General features: G+C 38.5%; 1 protein-coding gene across 2 annotated transcripts in view; it reads right to left on the bottom strand.

The window, feature by feature from the left end:
* The window catches only part of LOC115763065 (guanine nucleotide-binding protein subunit gamma-e), a 60,084-nt gene that overhangs the window by 23,066 nt on the left and 10,330 nt on the right, over window positions 1-26,688 (bottom strand). Inside the window, exon 2 of one of the 2 annotated variants that reach the window (XM_030705489.1) lies at window positions 14,763-14,904. In XM_030705489.1, coding sequence (XP_030561349.1) covers window positions 14,763-14,875 — 113 coding nt within the window. In that variant the 5' untranslated portion in view covers window positions 14,876-14,904. Of the gene's footprint in view, window positions 1-14,762; window positions 14,905-26,688 lie in introns of those variants that run through there. The other variant, XM_030705490.1, reaches the window with a different exon arrangement.

Below are 26,688 nucleotides of genomic sequence, written 5' to 3'. Positions count from 1 at the left end.
GTTGTTGTTGTTGTTGATGTTGACGCTGCTATTGTTGTTGCCGTGGATGTTTTTGCTCTAATTCGCCGTTAAGTGGCTTTTGGACATTTGTTGCAAAACTTTCTCCCTTTTTTCAACCCACTTGGTGTGGTTTTTGGCATTGTTGTTGTTTGCGTATTCGATACTTTTAGCGGTTTTGCCAGTGTTGGTAAATGGCAGCATCTTAAGTTCTGTTGCGGTAAATTAATGAGTGACAAGCGAAAAGTTTTTGGCCGGGCCCCCAACACAACTTGACTCGACCAACAAAGTGTTTAAAGTGCTCTTGAAAAAGTTGAGCACAAAAGCTGCACAAATTGCTCTACCAGCTGATGGCGATGATATACCGACTGGAGACGATAAGTTGGATGGATTGAATGAAAGCACACAAATTACTTGAGGGAATATCAGCTGAAATTCCATACTGTACTTGGTATAAATTGAATGTGGAAACTCACAGCGTTGACATTAAATATGTCAATTCATAGCAGGTAAAAAGAAAACTGCACAGTGTTGTCTTTGCTGTTGCTTTTCAATTTAAAACATTATATTTCCTAGTATATAGGATAACGAGAATTTCAATGAAAGCTGTCTCAAGTGATATAAACTAACATTAATTGGGATAATGCGGCGCTTCATTCGTTGATGTACAGACGCAATTAAATTTGAAAGCTGCGTAAGTCGTTTAAGGAAGTGTCTACTCAACTATTCTATGCGGGTTTTAGCTGAATCAGAGAATTCCCCCCTCTTAGCTTACAAGTACTAAATGAAAGAAAAATAGAATAAAATGTAGAGTATTTTGTTCAAATATTCTGGCAGAATTTGCGTAGCCACAAGTGCCTTTGGGCTTAGCTTTAATTGGTATTTTTTGAGCTTTAAGCTGGCACACATTGAAGTTGCTCGGCATATGCAGGGAACGGGCCATATCTCGTTCTATTTAATGGCCACTTCACGTTCCCTTTCGCTGCAATCTGCAATCACAATTTGACCATTTCGTTTCATAAATAAACCAATAATTTCATTTAAAGCCCGCACCTGTGACTGAAAGCACAGAGCAGCGGTTCATGAATGCGAAATGCGGGGTGCTTCGAATAAACCTATATGTTTATGTAGTATATATTCATTCATATGCACATGTGTGAAGTATGTGTGTGTGTCTCGGTTGTGGGTCATAAAGCTTTACGAGCAGTCGTCGACGGTCGACATTGTCTCATTGTTATGGACAATGATGTGCAGAGAGACAAAAACACGGAGAATAAGATTTTTATGTTGGCATTTTTTTTTTCTCGAGAAGTTGTTTTAATTATAACGCCTGACGGCAGCATCCTACGAGGCCTGCACATGTGAGTCTGCGCATGTGTGTGTGTGTGTGTGTGTGTGTGTGTGTGTGTGTTTACGGAGAGGTACAGTCGTAACAAAAGACAAAAGATGCTGGGCGCATTACGTATGCAAAATTTAATTCCACAAATGACAGGAACCTTTCACGGTGCTTGCAACTGTGAATGTGAATGTGATTGAAACTGAAATCACGCTTTATCACGCTGTCTCTATCCTTGTCATTGTCATTGCCTCGAGCAATTCAGAGAGCTGCTTTTTGACTCTATGCGAATATTTTGCGACCAGACACAATTTAACAAATTAAAAAAAAAGGGCGCTGCAAAAAGGAAGAATGACAGGATGAACAACCCGGACGGAACCGTACGAAACGGAATGGCCATGACCAAGAGTTTTGCAAGCCGAGGCGAGAAATATGCAAAATGTTCGCTGACTGCATGTGCCCCAAATTGTGGGCCGGAACCACTGGCCGCTCAGATAAAACAAGGGCTCTGCGAACACAGCTGGCAGTTATATAGTCTGATTAACTAACAGCTTTTAAAGCTAAATAAATACCACATGACATCGATAACAATTGCTTAAAACTGAATATGGGTTGGGCTTAAATAGAAAACAAACAAACTGAACTCTAAAGCGACTCGAGATTTTCGAGTTTGCAATTACTAATTGCACGGACAGAGTTTTAACTAAGCTTAAATACTAATTGGTGACATGTGGACTCGAATGTAAAATATTAAGTATTATGCTGGGAACATACTCACACAGCCAGGTACACACACATATTATTTAAATGTCATCTAATTTCTTGATGGCATACTCACCTGAAAAAAAAAGAAGAGAAATGACATGAATTTAGAGGAAAATATAATATATATTTCATTTTAAATTTGTTAAGCGAGTATTGATAAATTCATAGAAATCTCTTAAGCACGATTCAATTCGACGTTTATGTTATTAATTGTATATATACCAATTGTAACGTTAGTACAAAAATATTTGTTTTATTTGACAAGATTCCAATTTATTTTTACATAATTAAAACCTTTTTTGTATTAAAGTTTTATTAGATTTCATCAGCAGCTCGGTATTAACTTTAAAGTTCAATACCTTAATTAAAAATCTTTTCAATAAATTATGAAATTAAATGACAAAATTAAATATACAAGACAATCTAGTATAAGCTGATAAAAACTCAACTGATCTGTGACTGATTAACATACTCTTCTCATTTAAATCTTTCGAATAAGCTATATAATTTTTTGCAACTCTATATATAAATATAAATATTTTGTAACCCATAAAAAAGGAATGAATCGGGCATGTAATCGTGAATTTCCCAGATGTGCTCATATATGCACTAACAGAGTATTCAACCCTTTTTTCCGGTAAAGAGTCGAGGCATAGACATCATGGGGATTTACGGTCCGCGCGTAAATCTGAATTATTAACTTGTTCTGGGTTCTGTGTGCTGGTTGCTTTAATATGGTATTAAGTCATTTCATTTATTATTTAAGTCCTGGCACTATTCGGTTGGCTGTCAAAAATGCAATCGCCAAAACGAGCAGAAAAAGAGAAGAAAATATGGCAAACAGAAAATACGGAAAAACAGAAATAAGAGCAATGGGAAGCGCATGCAGCGAAATTCAATTACTACTATGGCAGTCAACAAGCCAACAAGGGGAGGCTAGGCTAGGGGAAGGGTGGGTACGGGTAGGGGAGACAGCCTGAGCTAAAGGTGGAGCAGGAAGTGCGGCTGTTGGGGACGTAACGAGACGTAACCGTTGTTGGCACATAAATTGTTTGTAGTTATGCCAATGCTCATAATGTGTGTGTGTGTGTGTGTGTGCGTGTGTGTGTGCTGCCATTCCTCTCATGTGTCAATGAAAAAAAAAAAAAAGCGTAATCGCAATAAAAAAAATATCGAAACGCCAAAATGTCGCAGTTTTTCCGAGGCAATTTCTGTGCCCTCTCACTCAAGCTGTGTCTGTCCATCTCTCTCACATGTGCTCATAATTTCTGTTTTTATTAACAATGCGAACGACAGCAGAACTTAAAATAAATGACAGCTTAAGCCAAAAGAAAGCAAATAAAATAAAAGCAATAATATTGTACAAATAATTGTACATATATATAACGATGCCAAGCAAGGCCAGCTAATGGAGATATAAATCTTAGTTTCTTACTTAGTTTAGCTGAAACAGAAAGAACAGCAAGGACAAAAAAGACAGCTGTAAAAGACTAGAGTCTGAAACACAGGGAGTTTATTAAAAGGGGAGTTATAATATCCACATTAAGTTGGAATTTAAACGATTTAAATCAAAGCAAAAAATTGAAGCCAGAAAAAAGTTGACACATTTTCTGTTTTTAAAGGTTGCCACCTCTTTGTATTTAAATGTGCAAAATGAAACATTTTTAATTTAATTTCAAATTATTTTGCTAAAAGGGTTAATTCAATATATTTTCAAAGTAAAAATAAAAATGATTACATATCAAATTATCAACTTGAGTTCTGGCTATATGGAATCTAACTAACTACTATTGAGTTAAATGCTTTTATTATGTTTTATGCGAGATTACTTTTATGTTAGCTATCCCTAAAAATACATAACGAGTAGTTACCCAATCGGTTGGGCAGATCAGAAATTAGCACTTAATGCCAATCATCTGGCAACCTATTAGGCTCTCGTACTTCAGACCAAACATCTGGCAACCTTATAAGTTCTTTATAGTTTTACTTATTTGTTAAACTAATTCTATCAGATTTACAGCACTCGCATGCTTTAATGGGTATTCAGCTCAATGGGTATTCAACATCTGGCAACGTAATAACATATTTATAGTTTGGCTCTTATGTTAAACTAATTCTATCAGGTTTATAGCACTCGAATTCTTTAATGGGTATTCAGCTCAATAGCCTCTTCTGACATCGGGCCAAGCAGATGCCAGTCATAACTTTTTAATTAACCGCATGCAATATTGACCATGTTAAATCACACACACGCACAGGGCGGAAATCCATCAGCTAATTAACTGAAACGCGAGCCCCTGGCTTTAAGGGTCCTTCAATTACCATGCTAATTGGCTCTTGATTTTATTATAGCCCGAAATTTGGTGTAATATTTGTTTTAATAAATGACGCAATAAGAATGAGCGGAAGCTTAAAGACCACTCATTCACCCTCTCTCTCCCCCTCTCTCCGTCTTTCTCGTCCTCTCCTACACTCTTAACAATTAAAGAGCTCATTTGCTGGCTGAATAATGTTGCAAGCTTAATAGTTTTTGCTTTAAGCAGTCCAAGCTGAGCTGCGTGGCATCTTCATCTTATTCTTTGGCTTGTGCCACAGCTTCGCATTCTTCCTCTTCTACGTGGCGGCAGTTGCAACCCTCAAGCCAATTGCTCAATCATTCAACTAATAGACCAGGCGACGATGCACTCCTCAACTCTGCAGTGGGCGTAATTGCAAAGAATTGGGGCGTGACTTGGTATGCGTTGCATTGGATTTTAAGCGTGTCGTGCTCCTCTAATAGACAACCGCTTAATTGGTCGGGGAATACGCCCACAGCAACAGATAGGATAACACAAATACAATGAAAGAGAATCGGATAACTTTCGGTCTTTTTATTTGTAGCATACTTTTTCGCTGCCGTATTTCCAAATTCCTATGTCGAATGCATGTACTGGGGTTTTAATTGAACAGCGCTTAGCCAGAACAAAAAGATATAATGACTATTATTATTTAGTCTACAAACGATCGAAAACCATTTGTGAAACTTTGGCGCAATAAATCTTAATTGAACTCTATTTCGTTTTGCTTATTGTGTAAGAGCTGCTTTTAACACACGAGAGTAAGAAGTACGCTTGACAGATGTGTGTATAATGCAGCAAAAAAGCTGAAACGAGAACCGAACCGTACCACTTTTTTTTTTTATCAAAAAGAATACATTTTTCAAAGAGCAACTTGGGTTCCTATCATTGGATGTAACCAGCCACATTCGATAGATTTTGCCAATTTCAGGTAAATATCAAATATAGGCCGCAATTTAAATATAAAAATATGTACGATATTTTCAGTAGATCGGGCAATCATTAAATTAAATTTAAGTTTTTTATCAACAGCAGAAACATATGACAGGTCAAAATCTGCGCTCAACTGAGCCGCAAGCAGGAAGTCGCTTCGCACCGGAAACCGACCTGGCGACCATTTTATTTTATTATTATAATTTTTTTTTTTTAGATTACAGCTATGGTATTTTGTCCAATTTATTAAATTTAAATTGTAAAACGAATTTTTGCTCCACATGAGCACAACTTATGATAAATGTGGGATTGTGTACTTTAGAATTGTTTATTACTGTGGCAATACGTTTTTAATGCAATCTGTAAGTCTAACAAAATTTCGTTACAATTTTCACAATAGAAAATGTCTAAGTAGACATTTAGGCGCGGGCAGCATAATTCATAGTTGAAATTCACAAATACGCAGAGAGCAAGATTAATGTGTCTGGCATTCAGATAAGCAAAGCTATCTGCGTGTGTATGTGTGGGTGTGGATGTGGATGTGGGTGTGGGTGTGAGGGTGTGCATAATGTATGACAAGCAACTGGTTTGGAAGTGGCTGGAAGTATGATCCATCGAAGCAAGCATTTTGCTTGGGCTGCACTTGAATTGGCTGCGTTGCCATTACAATTCATTTATATGTGTGGCATGTTTTATGGCATACTTTGCTGTGCTGCCATTAATCAACATTAAAAGTGTCAACAACAACAACAACAACAACAGTTACAACCAGGAGAAAAGAAAGTGCCGAGCCAGCGCCTGGCTGTATGCAAAATAAAATGTGAAAAGCGCTCATAAATAGCTGACAAGACGCCAAGTGAAACGTGGCAGCCGGGCAAGGATATTGAAGGGAGGCTTGGGGTAGTGCGGCAGAGCTGTGCATAGAACTGGGGTAGACATAAAGCAATCAGCAGGTGTTTGTCATATTCCTCGAGTAATTTATTTGCCCTGGCAAGTTGTTAATACACCACTCGCCAGTCGCCAGTTGGCATTCACCTTTCAGCGTCACTTCCCGGTAAAAGTCGTAGGCGCCTTTGTTCCGAGAATGTTTCTATGAGCAAAGCTTTTGTGAAAGCTTGTTATTGAAGAAGTTTTCAATGTGGGCTTAGAAAACTCTCTGTATGCGCTTTGATCGAGTTTTACATTTAGCCTATATTGACTTTCCTTTGAAATCAGATTTAATGAAAAACTTTTTATATTTTATTGGCAGTGCTCGCCAATTTATTACTTTTATTTAAAGCTTGAAAATCAAATACAAATTTAAAAATTGCTTATATTATGCTAAAGCATATTCCCTTAGCATCTCCTCTCTTTTACTTGGATGTAAACATTGAGATGAATTTTTAAAACTGTTGTAAAAAGTAAATTTGCCCGCAGCAATCGGCAGAATATTTTACAATAGCTGCTATAACTATATTGTTATGTGCAGGGAGTTTTTCTCTGCAGATGGGCTGTAGCGGAAAACTGCTGCTGAAGAGTGCAGGACTACAATCAACGTTTCGTTGGGCAATTGAGGAATTCAATTTTTTTTTTGTGGAACAAACTTTACACATCTCAAATGTTAACCCGCCCCACCCGAACGAAAATCTTTACGCTTGGTTTACGCACGTTGCCTTTTGCTTTTGCTCGACCTTTGGCACAAAAAGTCAGCGGTTTATAAAATGTTTTGCATTTAAATTAAATTGAATAAACCGCTAATCCAATTCACTGGCCACACCCAAGCCCCCGCGCTGCCCCTGCAGCAACAGTGCAAACAAAAGCCAGACAAAGCCGGGCAGAGGGCGGGCAGACACAGACAAAGAACACAAACAATTTCCATATCCTTCTCCTTTCACTGTGAACTGTTATGCCAATTAATTTGCATGTTGCGCGGCGACGCCATTTTAAAGTTTAGCAGCCATTCGGGCTGCCGTTAGACAACCAGTTTAAAGATGCCACGCCCAGCATGACAACCCCAATTAGCTGACCTGACTCTGCGTCCAACAAGGACAATTGCACTCGCTAATGGCAACGCAATTGGTGCAGCAGAGGGGAGTGGTAGGCAAAACTAAGCCAAGTGACTTGCACGCTTCACTGCTGACGCCCAAAAGCGTGCTATGGACTACAGCTTCTGTCAGCGTGTGCTTGCGTGCGTGTGTGTGTGTGTGCGTGTGTGCGTGTGCTGGCGCGTGTGTTTAATGTGCCGTGACAATGGCAACAACAGCTTTGCGGTTGCGACTTTTGGCGCAGTTGCGCGTCTTTAGTTGGCCAGAAAACCGGGTCCACTCTCCGGCAACAGACAATTGAAACAAAACAAGATTGTTTTTGCTGTTCATATTGTTATTGCTTTTATTAAATGTGGTCTACTTTTGCAGCTGGCCATGCAGCTAACTACATGAAGTTGCCCAGACTAAAAATGCTGACTCACAGTTTTGAAATGCCAAGTCAGCTAAATAAAAGCTGAAATAATTGTTTAAATTCCTATTTACATCACACAGGGATTTACATTGAACTATGATAGGTAAACTATCTAGAGTAGAAATTTGAAGTGCAGACGCTTTCTTTGTCTTGCTCTACATTTAATACAACAATAACCAAAATGTTGAAAAGCTAAATATTTTATTTTATGTTCCATTTACATTCCATTTCAAGTATATGCCTTGTAAAACTGGTTTAAAATAATGCTCTTTTACATACTGAGCACTAAACAATTGTATCTGACAGTCTTTACATATTATTTCAGCTTCTGGTATCAACTTTACTTGACTTAAAATGCTCATACACATGTTTTAAACGCCAAGACAGCTAAAGAAAACCTAAAAACTTTAAACATTCCAAGTTTAAATTTACAAGGATTTAGAACAATTTAAGCACTTGATCGTGGAATTATCTTGATCGTGGAATTATCTTATCTTATAAGGTGGACATCCTTTACTGCGCACATTAAAAGCACGTAAAGAAATACTTTAATAAACCATATTCTGTGTGCAGTTTAAAATTGAATAATCTTATTAAAAAATATATTCCATGTGAATAACTTAATATTAAAACTACATTAAAAACCCATTTCTATTGGAATTATGCAATGTAATGTAATGCAAATTAAAAATTATGCTCTTTTGACCAGTCAACACTAGCAAATTGTATCTGACAGAATTAGCATATTAATGCAGCTTTTGTTATCAAATATTAAAATTAGTTTGGTAGCATATTGAGTTTACACGTGGCGATTGTGTTTTCTGCTGAACGGAAAATAGTTTACATTTTTTGCTCTATGATTTAGTACAAGGCGTTTTGCAGCACTGCGCTTTTTAATTAAAGTTCTATTAAGCTGCCAACAGTTAAATAAGTATCTGTCAAATTTATGGCGCATTCGTTTGACCGCAGAGTAATTTGTTCATAAAGCATTTTGACAGTTGCACGAAAATATAGTCTGAAGGGGGGCCATTAGTGAAAATCAATAATCATTGAATATAGTTAATTACGTTTTAATTACTTTTATACGCATTTTACTGTAATAAGCTTCTGTAAATATTGAACTCTGTTAGTATATGAATTGCGTGAAATAGAAAAGGGCAAAAATAATGTATTCTCACGCATAACCATTGAGGTTATAAATTCATGAATATCTATTGGCAGACTATGGCAACATTTTGATGGCATATTGCATATTGATTGAACAAACAATATTTGAAATTACGCCCAATTGAGCACAGCAGAGAGCGAAGCCAACGGACCTTCAGGCAATGCATAGTTCTAGCTGTTGGCAAATAATCTCACACCACTTTATAATTGAATTATAATAGATTATTTAATAATTGAAAACTGTGATCTTAAGCTACGTAACTTTATTAATGGCCACACAAATATCAACTGGTTTTATATTCTTAAGCCCATCAAATCAAAGCATGCAACCTTTTCAAATATTTATGGGACATACATTTTAAAATGATGTATAAAAGTAAAAATAAATCGCTGTGATTTAATCGGATAAAAAAGGTTGAAAACGAAAAGCATATGGATTATTTTATGCTTGATGCAATATTTTTTATAAGGCGCATTAAATCAGGCGCTGCTGCAGCAAACCCAACGCCAATTGAGCTTTTAAGAGGCACAGGCCCTAACCTGCCTCCATACCCTTTGGAAGTAGAATGCATCCGCTGCGAGTCGCACTCACAGTTCCAAATTTATAACCACAATAAACCGCAACAAAGGCGACAACAGCAACCATAAATTGCAGCCATGTTTGTTGGTTGTGGCTGTTGTTGTGCCTCCAACATATAAAATGTCATAAAAATATGAAGGAAAAAGAATACGAAACGAAAAGTAGAGGAAAATCCACCAGGCATACATGAAAAATGAAATGCCAAAAATGCGATCCATGTTCATTGTTCTGGCTGGTCCCCTCCCTCTGTTCCTTCACTTCTGACCCTTTCAAAGTAAGACAATTTTCTGCTCGAAATGCACATATATTATACCCTATACTGAATATTTTAGCAGGCGTAACACCCTTTTAAGAATTAACTTTATATAAATATTTTTAATTAATTGGTCGAGGAAAACTTAAGTATAGTTTTACTAGGAAATTATAATATTATTTCATTTCTATTCAAGGAATCACTATTTTCAAGCACAATTACTAAGGTATGCTGTTTACTAGATTAGAAAAATTCTAGAAGCCATTTTTAACCTTGTAGAGAGTGTATTATAATATTTTATGGAAATGAAATAGAGGTAGACTTCACTGAATCCTTAAAGTATATATATTAAATTCACCCGTCAAATTTGTATCATGTTCATATTCCTTCCTTCCCTTTCAAACAAGATCTTATCAGCATCGGACCTATGTATATATCATTTACTTTATACAAGAAGGAATCGATCATAAAATTTGTTTTGTATTTGTAACTCTCCTGATTGTTTTTGATATCATGACCACTCCCTTTTTGCCGATATATATATATAAACAATTACGAGCTCCTAAAATGTTTACAAATTCGTATCAAATCACTTCGATCAAATTGCATCGAATCATTGGCTGTTATAGGAAAAACCGCTTAAATAGCTTTTATAAATAATTAGAAATATTCAGATTACGATTGCTTATAAATTTACAGATAATTACTAATCTGGCAATTTGAACACAGTATAAAACATAGTATAACGATCGTTTTTACTCAACTGAATTTAGATTCAATGCTGAAATTCTAAAAATACATTAGCTGTTTTTTTCCAAATTGTTTGATGCTCGAGCGGGAGATAGCCCCGCTCAAGCACTACCCTCAGGGTATATGCTCTTCGATCAGCTGCAATAAGTAAACAGCTGCCTGTTATAGTTTCTGACTTGTCTTATTTATACAACGTAGCCGAAAATAAATTTGCACTTGTTGTTGATAGTAAATTAAAATGCACAACAGATTTATATGCACATGAAGATACCCCTCTCCGCACACCAACTTAAACCCCGCAAAGTATATAGCAAGCAGTTAAGACTCGAGCGCACAGTTTTGCGGGCGCATTGAGATTTTATGAGAGGCTTCCACGTGGAAACTTTATGCCACCTGGAGTCCACGGCAAAGTTTTTGGGAGAAGGCAGGGACGCTGCCGCTGCCGGCAAAGTTTAGCAAGCGCCGTAATAGGAAAAACAAAGCCAGCCGCAAAACTTGGACTTATCATTAAGGTGAAATATACATGCCCGGGAGGTTGTGATATGTGCGCCCAGAGGTATGCAACATTTTGTTACGGACAACCGCCCCGTGTGGCCAGTCTTTAGACAAGCGTGCCTTGCAGGAGCTGTCACGCAGGTTGGGCTCCGCGTGTGTGTGGGTGAGTGTGTGTGTGGTTACAGCCACAACACAAAGTGTCAATCAATCACGATGGCAGCGGGAGAGGTAGCGGATGTGGACGAAAGATTGGGTTCCATTTCGTTGATGCGTGTTCGGCTGCCGCTCGGTTGCACCAAATCGCCGTAATGTGCGGTGTTTGCTGCACTTAACGAGATGCCTACCGCACACAAACATACAAACACACGCACACACGCACACAACATTTTCCCCCGCCTCTGCTCTTCATTTCACTTGGCCACAGTGGTCAGTCTGTGCAATTTGTCCATCAATCATACGCCTCGATTTCGCATCTCAAAATTTAATTGACTTTGATTTTGTAAAGTTGACCACTGTTCATGTGTGTGTGTGTGTGTGTGTGTGTGTGTGTGTGTGTGTGTGTGTGTGTGTGTGTGTGTGTGGGTGTATATGTGCGAGTTTGTCTAATTTGCTTCGTTTTGCTGCTGATTGAGTGACAAATGTTTGATGTTTCGTGAAATTGAGTTGATGCTTTTGCTAAGTGCTGCGAGAATCGTCTACAAATTGCTCCATAAAATTGCATTTGTCATGCTTTTTATGCCATTTTGTTGTTGTTATTGTTGTTGTTGTTAATGCTTGGCTGTCAATGCTGTTAAAAGTTTTACAGTACGTATTTGAGTTTGGCTTACATCGATTACCAAACAGAACAAATACATTTTTAGTCTTTACCACAAATTGTTTTTGTTTGTACTCGAAAGTTTGACTTTTAAGTTGTGTATATTTTGAGAAGGCGTTTTTAATTTCCACAAAATGAAAACCAATTGTTTATATTTGGCAATTTGAGTTTCATACAAATTTAAACAAATTTTACTGTCAAAGAAATAGAAGTTTGCAAGTGCTTAGCCTCATTCTATATTAAACAAATGTCCTTGTTGGACTTTGATAAATGAAATGGAACAATGCCATGTTTACTCCTCACCTCGATTTTAACATTCTTGACAGTTTTAGCTATGTATTAAATGACGTGCTTGTATGTTAAAAATTGCCAAAAACTTCGCAATTTACTTTATAAATCACAAAAATACGTGCTGCGACATTTACAAATTTTCGACAATGTGAAATGAAAAATAAATGGATTACACGTTGAATATTACTATACTCTGCCATAGACAAAAAAAAGTATTAAATAATATTTCTTGTGTTACATTTATTTTGTATATACATTTTCTTTACTATGTTCTATTTGCCTCTGTGTCATTCAATATTAAATCTATTTTTTGTTGAATTTTCTAGTTTAAGTACATATTTACTGAAGATACCACAAAATGCATATAAAAGTTTCTAACAAAAACCGGATGCAGCTATAAATCGCCGTGGTCATTCAAAAACAAATAAAATACAATATGGAAACAAATAAAATGTTAATTAAATTTGGTTTGGGTAAATGCGCATGTATTTCAGTCCAAAAATGGGCTAAATTTCAACACTCACGCTTAAAAAAGATAAATAAGCCTAAAAAGTGAATAGAAGTGAGGCAAAGTTGTCTAATAAATGTATTTTTAAATGGATTTCAAGTTCGCAACAGTGACAAACAGGTAACAGCACAGAATTGAGCGTATTTATCAGCATGATTATGATAAATAGATTTGATTTTTGAAATTAACACCTAAGACAAAGCTGAAACTAAGACCGAGATTCTAAACGAGGCAAATCGCTAAAAATGCGGCAACGTGTCTAAAAAACCGAGGTGCCAAATAAACACCCCGCTCTAAGCTGGGCGAATCGCTAATTGGCAAACAGCGTTTCGACTAAGCAAATAGATTCGGAGCTGCGGCGTCTAGAAAAACTGGAGAAGCAGTGCGGGGCGGATGACAGGAGGCTTCTTATGGAATGGGTTTAATAATTAATGGGAAGCGATGCACACATTTTGGCCCCAAGTGAGCTCCAGGGGTTGAGGTATCGGGTTGCCCAAATCCGCGCTGCTTACCGTTAATAAATTATTCATAATTAGCTGCTGACTAAATGCTTAACTAAATCCTTGACTCGGAATCCAACTGTCTGTTTATTTTAGAACGCAGTCACAGTTGGCCAACAACGCGAATGCTGTTTATTTTTGGTTCAACAATATTAAAACTTGGTCATTAGAGAGCGTCGCATTTATTGTGATTTATGTGCGGCATTTGCTGCACGAGCCATGAAAATGGCAATTAACAATTTTTAACAGAAGGCATGTGGAAAGCGAGCAAATGTGCGGTTCGTATTAGATTTAGCGACTGGCACAGACTGCGAGAGCGACGGAAACAGAAGGGAACAAAAGTTTAGAACCTAGTGACTCCCAGCTAAATAAAACAAAGTAGTCACGGAAATCCGCGTAGAGACATATTTACATGGAACAACTCATGACAGTATATACGAGTTAAAAAAAAACATACTCTTAAAAGGTTACTTTTTCAGCTCTTTTAATTTTTGATAATTACGTGCTCGACTCGAAAAATCGGTAAATTGGAAGCGTTTGAAACGAAGAAACTGAAAGTTATTTAATTTAGCTATATCATAGTATACACATTATACAGTCTCTCAACAGATAAATAGACAGACAAAAAGACAGATAGAATGATATGCGTCGTTCCATTAAGATCAACTTGATTAAGAATATATGCCTTATGGGGTATAAGGGGTCGTCTTCTAACTGGATATCTTTATTTGCTTAATGTTATATTTTTTTAACAAAATCTGAATAGCTGTTACTGAGCTGTACTTTAAGTGTTGCGAATGCCTTGCGACTTGGATTTGAAATAAAAATACGTTTAAGATATATTTTTACCTAACGGTAGCCTATTCTTGTGCCTAAACGAATAAATAAAGAGCTTACAACAGAAATCAAATTACCGACGGATTTTAGCATTGCCCCATTTTGACAGTGTGTTACGAGAATATTCATGCGTATTCGCTCAAAGAAATTGTTGGTGCCCCACGGAACTTTGTCTAGTCGATGTCTACGCACACACTCAAACACACACACTCACACACACTCATATACACACACAGTTAACTGAAGGCAGTGTAAAGGCAAAAGTCGCCTATTCTGGGGAGATGAGCAACCGTGGCAACAACAAAAATACAACAACAACAAGAAGAACAGCAACAACTTTATATTTATGTAAATATTTAGCAAATGCAAACAACACAGCCGGACGGACACTTCAGTTCAGGTGTTGTCGCTGAGTCTTGGTCTGCGGGTGAGGCACGTGTATGAATATTTAAGGCAAGCACTGTGTCAACTGGGCGGCAGCATCAAACTGCTGCCTGGGACGCGCGTCTAGACAAGCCTGAGTTCGAAACGGTTTTTTTGGTAAACTTGCAAGAGAAACTCACACAAACACACACACACACGCACACAGAGCGATACAGTCATACACACACACAGTCAGACATTTAGCACACGCGTTTTGGCAGACAGTCAAAAATTGTTGTGCGTGTTGTTTTTATATACATATATTAAAATTTACTTTTGCACTCTAGTATAAACACTTGTACACATTTATGACTTGTTATTTTTATTATTTGTATACTTACTCAGCAATGCTTTTAGATAACGGCCAGCGCTCCATGGAGGCCTGATATTTCATATTCTCGATTTGCTTCTTTAATGCGTCCCGATCCATGTTTTGTAGAGCACTGGGATCCATGGCGGCTAAAATTTATCCACATACCACCCCTGCAAAGCCAACAGAGAACAACAGTTAGCGAAATGTTACCCGATGCTATAAAAGCTGCAAAGCAGTACTCTCTCTCTCCCTCCTCCTCTCCCTCTCTCTCTCGCACTCTACATCAGCCCACCCCCTCACTCAGCCCAGCACGCTTAGCTTTACCCAGTGCTTGTTTGCAAGCTTTGTATTTGTTTATGCGGGGTTGGTTTAGGGGTTGCAGAAGGTTTGTTTTGGTTTGCCGAACACCCTGTATGTTTATGGCCGGTGTCTGGCGTTTACAGCTCAGCTGACGCCTGCGCGCAGTGTGCACAACGAATCAATAGAGAGAGCAAGAGAGAGAGTAAAATAATGAGAATGGAAGAGCGTGTGAGTTTTAACAGCGCCGCCTGAAAGTATGCTATAAAACGGTTCTTTGTCGTCGCTGTTAAACGGCCCAAAATACATTTGTTTACCTCCGTCTGGCCGGAGAGCAAAATATGCAGCCAAAAATAAAAGGGCGCGGCGCGCCCGAAAACTTAAAAAACGCCAAGCCAAAAGCGAAATTCACAAAAAACAGCTGAGCCAAGCACGCAGCTGCCCCACGCGCTGCTTGTCCCTCTCCTCCACAGTCCCTATTTCACTCTCACACCCCATCTTGCTCTCTCCCTCTCTCTCGCGAGCCTGCTTGACCGGCTTTCACGCCGTAATTTATGAAACTTTTGCTTTGTTTATTTAGTGAAGACGGATTTTATTTTCCTATTTTTGATTTTGTTAGCTCGCCTCGTCATAAATAAAAGCAGCGTGTCACATTTTTTTGGTCCCGAAATTCGGGGATGAGTGCGAAAAGTGAATAAAGGCGGTGAGAAAATGCTGCGTGTTGTAGGACAATTAATTTTTGTTAACAGCGAATTGTTTAACTAAGCGTATTTATTGCCGGTTTTTGCAGATAAATTAAATGGCATAAGACGCCGTCAGTGTAAAGGAAATTTGGGAGAAATATGGGTAAGCAAAAAATTGAAATAAATATATTAATCAATCTTTAGATATTTAAGGACATTGCTAAATATTTGCAGAACAAAATGACTTGCGTTGAACGGAGGACGGATTGAAGTATTATTCAATAATGTATTAATGCGAAGGCAAATATTTGTATGCTTTTTCTATGCTCACATTATATGACATTGGAAAAAAAATTAAAATTATCTGTTTATTCTACTTTAAATGTTCATACTTCTTGTTATAAAAATTACAATTATTACAAACAAACATATATGCATGCATATATTAATTAGGTGTAACTGAAAACATACAAAATATTATATGAAATAATTCACCAACCTTTTTTATTTTTATTTACTTTTACGCAAATATTTTAACATGGCAAAAATGTGTAAATCATTTATTTACTATCTCTAAGAAAGCTGAATGTTTTTCAAATAATAAAAGAAAGTTTATCAAATAAATTAAATAATAAAATATGATTTGTTAAATGAAATAACTTAGTTATTTGTTGAATTTTATTTTTGCTTAATTCTTTTCTACTTCCGAGTTAACGGAACTCTGTTAAGTAGCAGAACACGCACGACTAGCATTAACAGCCGCTGTTGCCCTTAGCGCGGACACAAACCCCCAGTAACAGAGCTGTTAATATTAGCTGTTAGGGTCACAATGATCGCATGCGATAGTTTCCCTACGAAATGCCACAAATTTTGATATTATAGACATCGTCAAAGCCGAATGACTGTCACATCATCATGAACTAATACCAAACTCAAATAAAACAGCCGCAACATAGGAGAGTAGACAATATTGAGGTTGTCGAATGGGCTGAGACCCTCAGTTTCTGCGGGTCTGACAGCGGACAGACAGCTGTAAACCGCAAGCAGAAGGTTGCTACTCAAAATGAGCTCCCAAAAGGTGGGGTCCGAACTTCGGCCTTAATCAACAGCATTGCTGTGAGTTGACTTCCTATGTCCAGTGAGCCAAACCGTCCTCCGCCCACCAGGCTCCAATCTGACACCAACGACCAAGACTGAAGCGGGGGGCGTGGACAATGATGCACAGCTGTCGCTTTTGTAGGTGTAACTGAAAATACAAAAGGGACGAGCCCGGCTAGTTGGCCAGCTTTTCCGTGTACTGCTGCTTCCCTTGGCCAAATGGCCAGCTCCATTCACAATGTATGCACATCATTTTTTGGTCGCTTCGCTGGACAGCTGACAGCGGTTGCCGCTCCACAGTGCTATGGACCTCCTGGCCAAGGATTTTAGGCTTTAAGCCAAGCTGCTGAGCAGCTGTGTTGCCTGCGGGCTGATGATTTTTTTTTTTTTTTGTTTTCTTCTCTTTTTCACATTACATCTGCTTTAAGCACTGGCCAAAGTGTTAATGGTGAAATTTGTTGTAAAAGCCCAGATTTAATGTTGGCTTGTGCCTCAACAGCATTTTGCGAGACTCCTCGCCCCGCTGACGCCCCCTGTTGCCGTTGTAAAAAATGTGTCCTGCCTGCTGTGCTTATATGCTGACAGCCCTGACCAGCAGCACTAAAAGCTTAAAGTTGGTTTAATTAAAAGTTTTACTGTAGGTTTCCCATTCGCTGCCTGTTACCACATGCCGTCCAGCAGTGTCCTTTTGATGTGTGAAGAAGTGAGCAAACAGAACAAGCTCTAATTGCCAGAAACTATTTGGGAATTATTGGGCCAAACGAAAAGTTCAGAAAATGCAAAAATTGGTTATAGATAGCAAGTGTCTGACTACATAATTGATGCGAGAAAAATTCGATATGGAAACTTTTCGTTTGTAAGATGCAAGATACTAATTATATTTTATCCGTCAAGCTCTACTTATATTAAGTTAATTTTAATAAAATAATTACGATTACACAAAATTTATTATGTGCATTTTTGCATTTCGTAATAATTTTATAGATGAAAAATTATATGGGCTGCCTGAGAAGGGCCCGCTTTGCCATTCAGGCATCTCCATATATTTTTATAGCACCCGGTTGCCTACTTTTGTGTTAAGGACATGTATAAGAAGTGGCTGCAATCTAGTTGGACCTCGGCTGAACGCAAGAGAAATCTAAACTAATTGCTTGCAGCAATTGCAGGCGTCTGCTTAGAGACGCCATCAGCTGACATGTGACCCGGAGAATAGGATGCGCCATTAAGCACAGACACAGCAGGAGCCGCAGGAGCTGCAGGAGCCGAGGATGTGGCACAGTGGCTGCAACTGAAAAAGTTGCAAAAATTTATCTTACAGCTTCGGGCGGAGAACATGCAACGGACATAAATCGTTAGCAAAATGTTTTTGGCGGTTACAAGCGGTGGTCCCCTCCACGGCTTCATTCCCCCTCCAAGCGGCCAAGCCCTATACCACACGGTCTGCAGTTTTCCTTGCGCCCTCCCTAAAAGCGCTTGAGTGTTTCGCGTGTGTGTCAACAGGCGCTCAAGTTTTTGACACCCGCCCCCTGTAACACAATCCTAAGTTCCCCCCCTCTAAAACGCATCCCTTTTCCCAGGCTCGTGGCTTCTCGTGCTCTGCAAGCGACAAGGACAACTGGGAAAAGTCAAGTGATTTTCTTTTTTGATTGTTGTTGGGGTCCTGTAGCTGTTGTTGCTGTTATTGTTCTCGCCAGTCCGACAACAAAAACAAATTGTCAACCGACAGCCGGCTGCTGTCAGGCAGTTAGTCAGCCATAGAAAATAAGCATATATTTGTTATATATATATATGGTATTTATGCACTCTAGTGTGCAGACGAGTCCGGCTTAGAAAAAATGTATATATTTTATTTGTTATCAAGTACCGAGTGTATATCAAACACTTTCCCAGCACTTGAAAATTGCTTTGTGCCTGGACACAATTTTCAGCATCATTTTGTGGTTTCATTTTATTTTCTCATCTTTCTGTGCACCCCAAAGGCGTCGTCTAAAATTGTTAATATAATTGGCATTAGCCAAAATGTGTCCAACTGGGGCAGCTTCTGAAGCATATAGAAGAAAAATAAAATGGCTTTGAGCCACAATTTTGGCTTGTTAGCTTAAGTATAAATGCGATAATATTCTTTCATTTTATTTTGTGTAAAGACTTTGATAAGGCTCTCAAAGTTAGCCGCAAGCTGCCTGTCAATTTCATAAATGCCAGGTATTGTATGGAAATTGCCAGCTTATGGCTATTCAACTTAAAATGTGCCTCTGGCAAAGAATTACATAGTGAAGTGAGAAGTAAAGCGAGAAGCAGAGCTACAAAAAACTCAATAAAAATAGGTTTAAAGTGCGTAGCGAAATCAATCAAGATGCATTGAGAAAAATAGCTAAAAAGGAGCAAAATAAATAGTAAAAACTGAATAATCAATGAAAAGCTATGCTAGAAAAAAGAAAAAGCAACACTAAGAACGGAACTTAAAGCTTTTGCGATTTTTTCAGTTGATGCGCATTTGGCGAAAAGAAAAGAGAAAAGCGAATTAAGAACCAAAGCTAATGCCTAGCGACAAGTTAAGACCAAAACAAAGTCAGGCACCGATTGAGAGGCAAAAATCAAAAGAAGATTTGTCGATCACAGCAAGAAAAAGGCGATTAAATGCTTATTTAACTCGCTTCAGAAGGCGGAAAAGAGTATATATATATATATATATCCTGCAGTTGTAGAGTTCCAAAAGTTTGCAGATAGATTAAGTAAGTCTTCCTCTAAAGTTAGACACTTTTAACGTTCTTTATGATTGCAATTTAAGAAGGGACTACACAATAAGCAAAAAGTATTTTTTAGTCATTTATGCTGTTATCACACTGCGAAGTCGGCAGAATTCGACTGCAACGTCGTTAATACAAGATATTTTATAGGTCCTCCCCATAGGTAAAGTGCGTTTTATTTTGACTTGGATTGGACTAATTAAGCAGATAATAAATTAACACAAACAAGTAAGAGGTTCTAGTCGGGAGCTCCCCACTAAGGGATACCCTAAACCCTCTTCTTCCAACATCAAATGCATATATATATTCTATTTTAGAAGCTATATGTCAAGTTTGGTGACTCTAGCTCTTATTATTTACCAAAATTGCCCAAAAAACGGGAATCGATATAGATTTTTATCGATTGCTTGGAAACGGAGTAAGTTATCGATTATCGGAAACAAACTCGATCTGCGCGGGAGCTAGGAGCATCTACATCTAAAATTTCAAGTTTCTAGCTCTTATAGGTTCTGAGATCCTTGCGTTCATGCATACGGACGGACGGACGGACAGACAGACGGATATGGCTAGATCGACTCGGCTATTGATGCTGATCAAGAAAAAGCTTCTGCCTGTTGCATACATTTGGATTTTGCACAAATACAATATACCCTTGTACCCATTTTTAATGGGTTCAGGGTATAAAAATAAGCGCTAGGCTGCAAAATTTTTTTAAAATCAACTGAATATTATTTTTAAATAAATAATAAAATATTCAAAATAGGAGAAGCACGAGTCAAGGTGGAACAATTGGTTTATTATTCATATCCCAAAAAGAAATAGGTACAAAGATTGGTAAAAACAATCTCAAAGAGATTAGATAATTCGAGTTAATAACTTCAGATACGCTTTGTAAACGCAAAAAAAAAGTTGAAAACATCTTGAATTGCAATTTAGCTTGAAGCAAATATTTTCGTTCGAATCGTCACGTACTAGTTTCGAAAACAATTCCACATTGTGCAACAAATGTTTATGGAGTCATTAACAAAATTTCATTCCGAATACTCCTTTGCTACCTTTGGCGGCACTTCAGAGCTGAGTTGCACGCCTCGACGACGACAATTTGTAGAAAACTTTCAACTCGAAAACTTTGGAAACCAACAAAAGCCAGCGAACCACAAAATGCAGCTGCACAATGTGCAGCAGTCAAGTGCTCCAGGCGACACTCGCAGCATCAATTTGCAGAGCTAAATAATTTAAGCACAAAATACGTTCGCGATTGCCATTAGCGTGTGTGGCCGACTTGGTACATTAGTTGCCGGATCCGTGGTCGGTTAACCGGACTTATTAGCGTGCCCCGTCAGCCGTAAAATGTGTTAAATTATGGCCCGCAAGCAATGCAAACAAAGTCGCTTATGCAACGCCCAGAAAGACCACCGAAGTTCCTGTGGCACGCACCAAGCGGCGTATACGTGATTTATACCTTGGCCATGTGTTGCCTAATATCGAATTAATTTTTAATACCCTACACAGCATAAGCACTTGGGGCCTATGCAATCATTTAATTAATATTTTATGCAGAAAATAGCCTAAAGGCTTTAGCTAACAAGCTTCACACTGTGAATGCATTGTTTGCAATTAAACATGAAGGACATGAATTGATAAAAAATTTATATTAATGATTGTTAAGGAGTAAGGAGTTGGACTCTAAGGAGAATTGCAACACAACTGTTTAATTGTTTGAAAATCAATAATACAATGCAAAGTAAGAGGACAAATATTATGATTCGTCTATATAAATTACAATGGAGCTAGAAAGTACTGGTAGACTAGTTTAAAGAGTCAATAGAGCACAGCTGTTTGGTGTTGTCATAAGTCATCAAAATACATATAAATATATTTTACCAAATATATATATATATTTTACTAAATATTAAGGACCTATTAAATTGCATAAACAAGCTTGTGCACTTTGCCAGAGTATTTCATTATTCGAGCAAGTAAATTGACTTGTTATGGGAATGAGGTGCACAGTGAGCGCAAAACTTTGTGTAAGTTATGGCATTTAAAGAAGTTTGCCAAGTTTGTCTAGCGAATCGCATAAATCAAACGATCCATGGCGAGCCCAGTGGCTATTAAATGTACGACCTGACCTAACCAGTGGCCGCATGTAGGAGGAGTCCCAATCAACCGGAGATGAAAGATGGAAGATGGAACCATTTTGCAACCGTTTTATTGCGCCGTATTTTGTTTATCTGTTTGTCGTCTGTTTGCCGACAATGGCAAACAGTTGATGGCAGGACCAGCAAAAAGTGGGGCTACAAAAAATGCAATTAAGCGCGTTTCATGTGACACTTTAGTAGCTTCTCTCTTTCTTTTCTCTCTCCTTCTCTCTGTCTGTACACGCGGTACGCTGGGTTCTATTTGTTTTACTCGCCCGGAGACTATCGGGATATTGCATAATCGTAGCATGAGTGTCGCATGCTGCAGGTGATGGGATATTGAGAGAAACGGGGACCATACCACGTTGGCAGATAGATTGCTGGCAGTGTGGGCAACAGGAGCTAGAGGAGAACAAGACCAGCCTTGGTGTACTAGAAACCGGAACAGAGATATAAAAAGAGCACATCAATTTATGTGTTCAAGTTTCAACGAATAGAATAAGCACAATAAAAAAATACGACTGACAGTTGCATTAAATCGTTAAAGACAGATATTGCAAACAAAAGAAGAGCGAACAATTATATACATAGATATGGGTAAAGAAAATATTTTACGGAGTATACAAAATAACTCTACTTGAATAAATTTAGCAAAGTTTTTAAAGTGAAAGAAGTGCATAAATAAGCTTAGCGAAAGAAAAAAATAGGTAGAGGTGAACATGGGATAAAAATGCGAAACATTCAAGGCAGACAGCACGCAGATTAAGCAACGAGAGCAAACAACTAGGGACACTGACGAGAGACAATGGCGAGAGATAAAAACGGGAAAAGTTCACGAGCGAACAAGGAAGAATATCAGTTATGAGTAACAAGGACGAGAGACGGCAATGAATGATAGAAACTAGAGACTGAAATGAGAAACAACAGCGGAAGGCAGCAAATGTAAATGTAACGAGAAGCTGAAAATAATAATGAGAATCGGTAGCAAAAGAAGGTAACCAAAAGCAGCAGCGAGAGGCTGCAGAAAGAAAGTGGCGAAAAGTCAGACGAAGTAGCAAGAGGGACATGCCAATAACTGGAAAAAGTAACGACAGGCAAGTGTAGCGAGAAGCAGAAACGAGATATAGTCACAGGAACTATTTAAATTAATTGATATAAAAACAAAATTAAGAATATGACCTACAAATTACATAAAACCTACTTAAAATTAAACAGAAATTTCTTAAAAATAAATAAAAAGGGTGAAACCAACGACTCGAGTGAAGAAAAACCTTTAAAAATAAAAGATAAGGAGCTCGCCCTGAAAATGTGTCATAAAGTTCGCTCGCTTTTATCCTGCAAATGACATGTACTTCAATTCTAAGCGACTAAACTAAGAACACAGAGATGTACAACTAAACAGCAGAGCGCCGACAAGTGTCACAGGGGAAGGCACCTCAAAAACTTGAGAACAAAATTAAATGTAAGCACTGACACAAAAACCCAGCCATTAAATTTGCATTAAAATATTCAATTTAGAGAACACACACACACATACAGAACGTGGGGACACTTTGTAAAAGATGTGGTAGATGCTTCTCTGGCTGTGGCTATGGCTCTGGCTATGTGCTCCTTGCGGAGTGCATCAAAGGCAGTGGGCGACTTTTATGCGAAGATGACGATGACACATCCAGCTGCTCAGCTAGCTGTTTCTCTCTGCCTCTCCCTCTCTCTCTTACTCTGTCCCTTTCTTCTGCTCTAGCTCTCCTTTTCTATCTGTAGCATTCAGTTTGTGGCGCCTTCTTTTCTGCTTTAATTATTTGTAGCATGCAAAGTTAAGCCCCAGCAGACACACAGACACGCACACACACTCACGCATACATTAGGCAAGGTATTAAGTTGTAAATATGTAGAAAACGCTGTGGCTCAGAGATGCCAGCTGTCGCCTTATTCGGGCCGCGTTGCATCTCTATGGGTATGTGTGCGTGTGTGTGCGTATGTCAAAAATGAATTACATTGAAGTCAGCAGCTGTGAGTGTGCGTGTATGTGTGTCTGTGCTTGTGTGTGGCTGTGTTGAGTGTGCGTGTCTGCATATTTAAGAGCGCCGCAAAGTATGCAGCAAAGTTTAACAGCTGCATGACTGCTGTTGCTGCTGGTGCTTGCTTTACGGATTTACTCATGTTGTTCTTGCCAGCACACAGCCATACAGCCACAACCATACAGAGCCTCACACACACACACACACACACACACACACACACAAACAGAGACTCACACAAATACGTGCACTGAGCTCGCAGACAGCCATTTAGTTAGTGGCTGCTGTCGAGTGCTTAGTTTTAAATCCGATACAATTTACTTTAATCAAGAGCCATAAATTCGCCATATCAGAGCACAACATACACTCGCTAGCACACACACACACACATACACACACACACAAGCACTCTCTTAGGTCAGACTTTTGATTACAGTTGAGATATAGTTTTTCGTACGTTTTTAATTGAGTGTCACTGGGTACGAGTATTTATGTGAGACTGTCCTTATGGGTATACTTAAAAGCTTAGTCGCCTTAATCTGTAGCACATGGCGCAAGGACCAACTTGGTTGGCCCCTTGAACAAATGCTAATATATTTTATTAAAATGTTACCTACACACAGCCTAAAAGTTTGCTCTCCGAAATAAGAGGCAACGTAAATGCATCAGATTTCGCTTGGAGTTTGTGTGAACAAGGTATTGTATTTCGAGGAAATGCAAAATGAATACATATTTAGTTTTCTATGTGCACTAGCGAATATTTTATTACCAGAAACAGGTGACATTTTCGTGCCAAAAACAATTTTAAATTTATTTGTTTTGGCTATAAAACAATAAAAGTTTATGTTTGGTAATTGAATACCTTTGTCTTGGACTTGTCTTACGAATTAAAAAAAGATTAAATTCATTCTTATTGCTTTTCGGTGTTAAATAAAAAATGATTGTTGTAGATTTTAATTTTTGGTATAAAATAATAGGCAAGCATAGCCTAAAAACTTCGACACAATTCAATTTTTACAATAATTTGTACTAACTATTTCAGCAACATATTAAAATATAATAAATATTAAATTTAACAACGCTTTGGCTTTAATAAAGATATGCCAAGAACTTTTAAATATATATCATGTGCTTTTGAAACTTACTTAATTTTGTTATATTGATATATTTAAGTTTCCCATTAATACTGCTATTAACCTGATCTGCTCGAGATAACTGTTGGTTATTTAGTATACCCTTTAAAGGGTATTATAATTTTGTCATGAAATGTGTAATGCTTAGAAGACGACATCTCTGACCCCGTATATAGTATATATAACCGAGATCACGCGTCTGTCTGTTTTTATACGAACTAGTCTCTCAGTTTTAAGGCTATCGTGTTGAAACTTTCCATGGACCGTCATTCTATTTCAAATCTATTATAAAGGTACTAAATCTTCGACGCCATCGAAAAACCTAACATTGCAATGGTTATGCAATTTGTTATGATCTGAGCAAGATATTTAACAATATTTTATTTAATATTTCAAATAAATTCCAAATACCATTATATAAAAGCACGCCGCAAACGCATTAGTGGGAGACGCAGTGCTTTGACCCTCCCCTCCCCACCCCCTAAACACTTGCCGCACAATCAACGAATTCGTAGGAGACCATTAGGATTGACCACTGCAAATACTCGCCTCACTTATCGCAATTTGCAGCTGCCCTCCACGCACAATCAATCTGAATCGGAATCAGGATGTGAATCGGTGTCCGTGTGGGATAAACAGCTGCCACAGCTGCTGCCTGCCACGCCCAATCACTTAGCGCCCTCCGCCCGCACGCCCGCATCCATTTAGTGCACTTGTTGCAAACGCAGCGACGTTTAATCAAATCAAATATTTTTTGTTGCCTTTCCGTGGCTTTTACACATGTTACAAATGTTCGAACTATTTGCCAATCCACGACCATACTTCATTCGCTTCGAAGCCGCATTTTGCAGTCTCTGCAGCCAAATGGCTGGGGAAATCCGCTCGCACACTTTGCCCTTGATCTATGCAAATCCATTGTGACAGCTAGGGAAGAGCCAAGAGCTGAGCCAGACAAAAAAAATGACTCTAATTGAATTTAGTTTACGGCAATTTTTTTGTTTGGTCCTTGACCAGGCTGCGATTTTGTGCTTCGCTTGCGAGCAAACACATAATTGAGGCACGAAAAGCGCAACGCACTATCGGAGGGGTGTGTCTGGGCAGGGGTGATGGGGTGAGGGGGCGAGGTGTGGGAGGCCGCGCCCGACATTGATATACATGCTGCCAAGGAATGCAATGCGAGCGGAAACGTTGCCGTTGCAGAAAAGCATCCATAGAAATGCCGAGTTGCATCATTCCAGCACGAGGCAAGGCAAGTCAAAATGGGGTGCGGGAGGAGACGCTGGGGGCAGCTGTCGCCTTTTGTCTGACGTTTGGTTAAGGGGCAGCGGCAAATTGGTGTCGGTTTGGGTCGCTTTCGCCCTTTCTCACTCCTCCCTCTCTGTCTATGAATGACGGCGTAAATAATTGAATAAGCGATCAATAGGTGAACAAGTTCCAAGGCCCCCGAAATTCATTTCGTGAATGCGACGGTGGGCACAAAACTCGCCAAAAGCTCGAAAAACTCGCAAAAACTGTTTAATTGAATTAGCTGGGGCCCGGGTGCAGGTCAATAGCGACGCCCGCTTTTCACTTGATTCATGGTTCTTTTAGGCCATATCTGAAACTCTCTACAGTTTGTGCAATTGTTTGTTGTTGTGCGTGGTAGCCACTGCAAAAAGGTTGCCACGATAATTGCTTTTTGGTCAAGTGGCGAAAGTCGGGTGCTCTGTTCGTTATGAGAATGGATTTTTTATGCAACGCTTGTTAACAACAGTTTTCGTGCAGAAGCCAACAAATCTTTTTGAGCCCAACAAAGTGCTCTGGAAACTTTATTTCCGTAGGTCCGTTCATCAAAAGA

Source organism: Drosophila novamexicana, unplaced genomic scaffold, assembly GCF_003285875.2.
Source record: "Drosophila novamexicana strain 15010-1031.04,08,12 unplaced genomic scaffold, DnovRS2.1 tig00000689-arrow-pilon, whole genome shotgun sequence".
Classification (NCBI taxonomy): Eukaryota; Metazoa; Arthropoda; class Insecta; order Diptera; family Drosophilidae; genus Drosophila; species Drosophila novamexicana.
The sequence above is the reverse complement of the archived record's forward strand: the minus strand, read 5'-3'. Positions and strand labels throughout refer to the sequence as shown.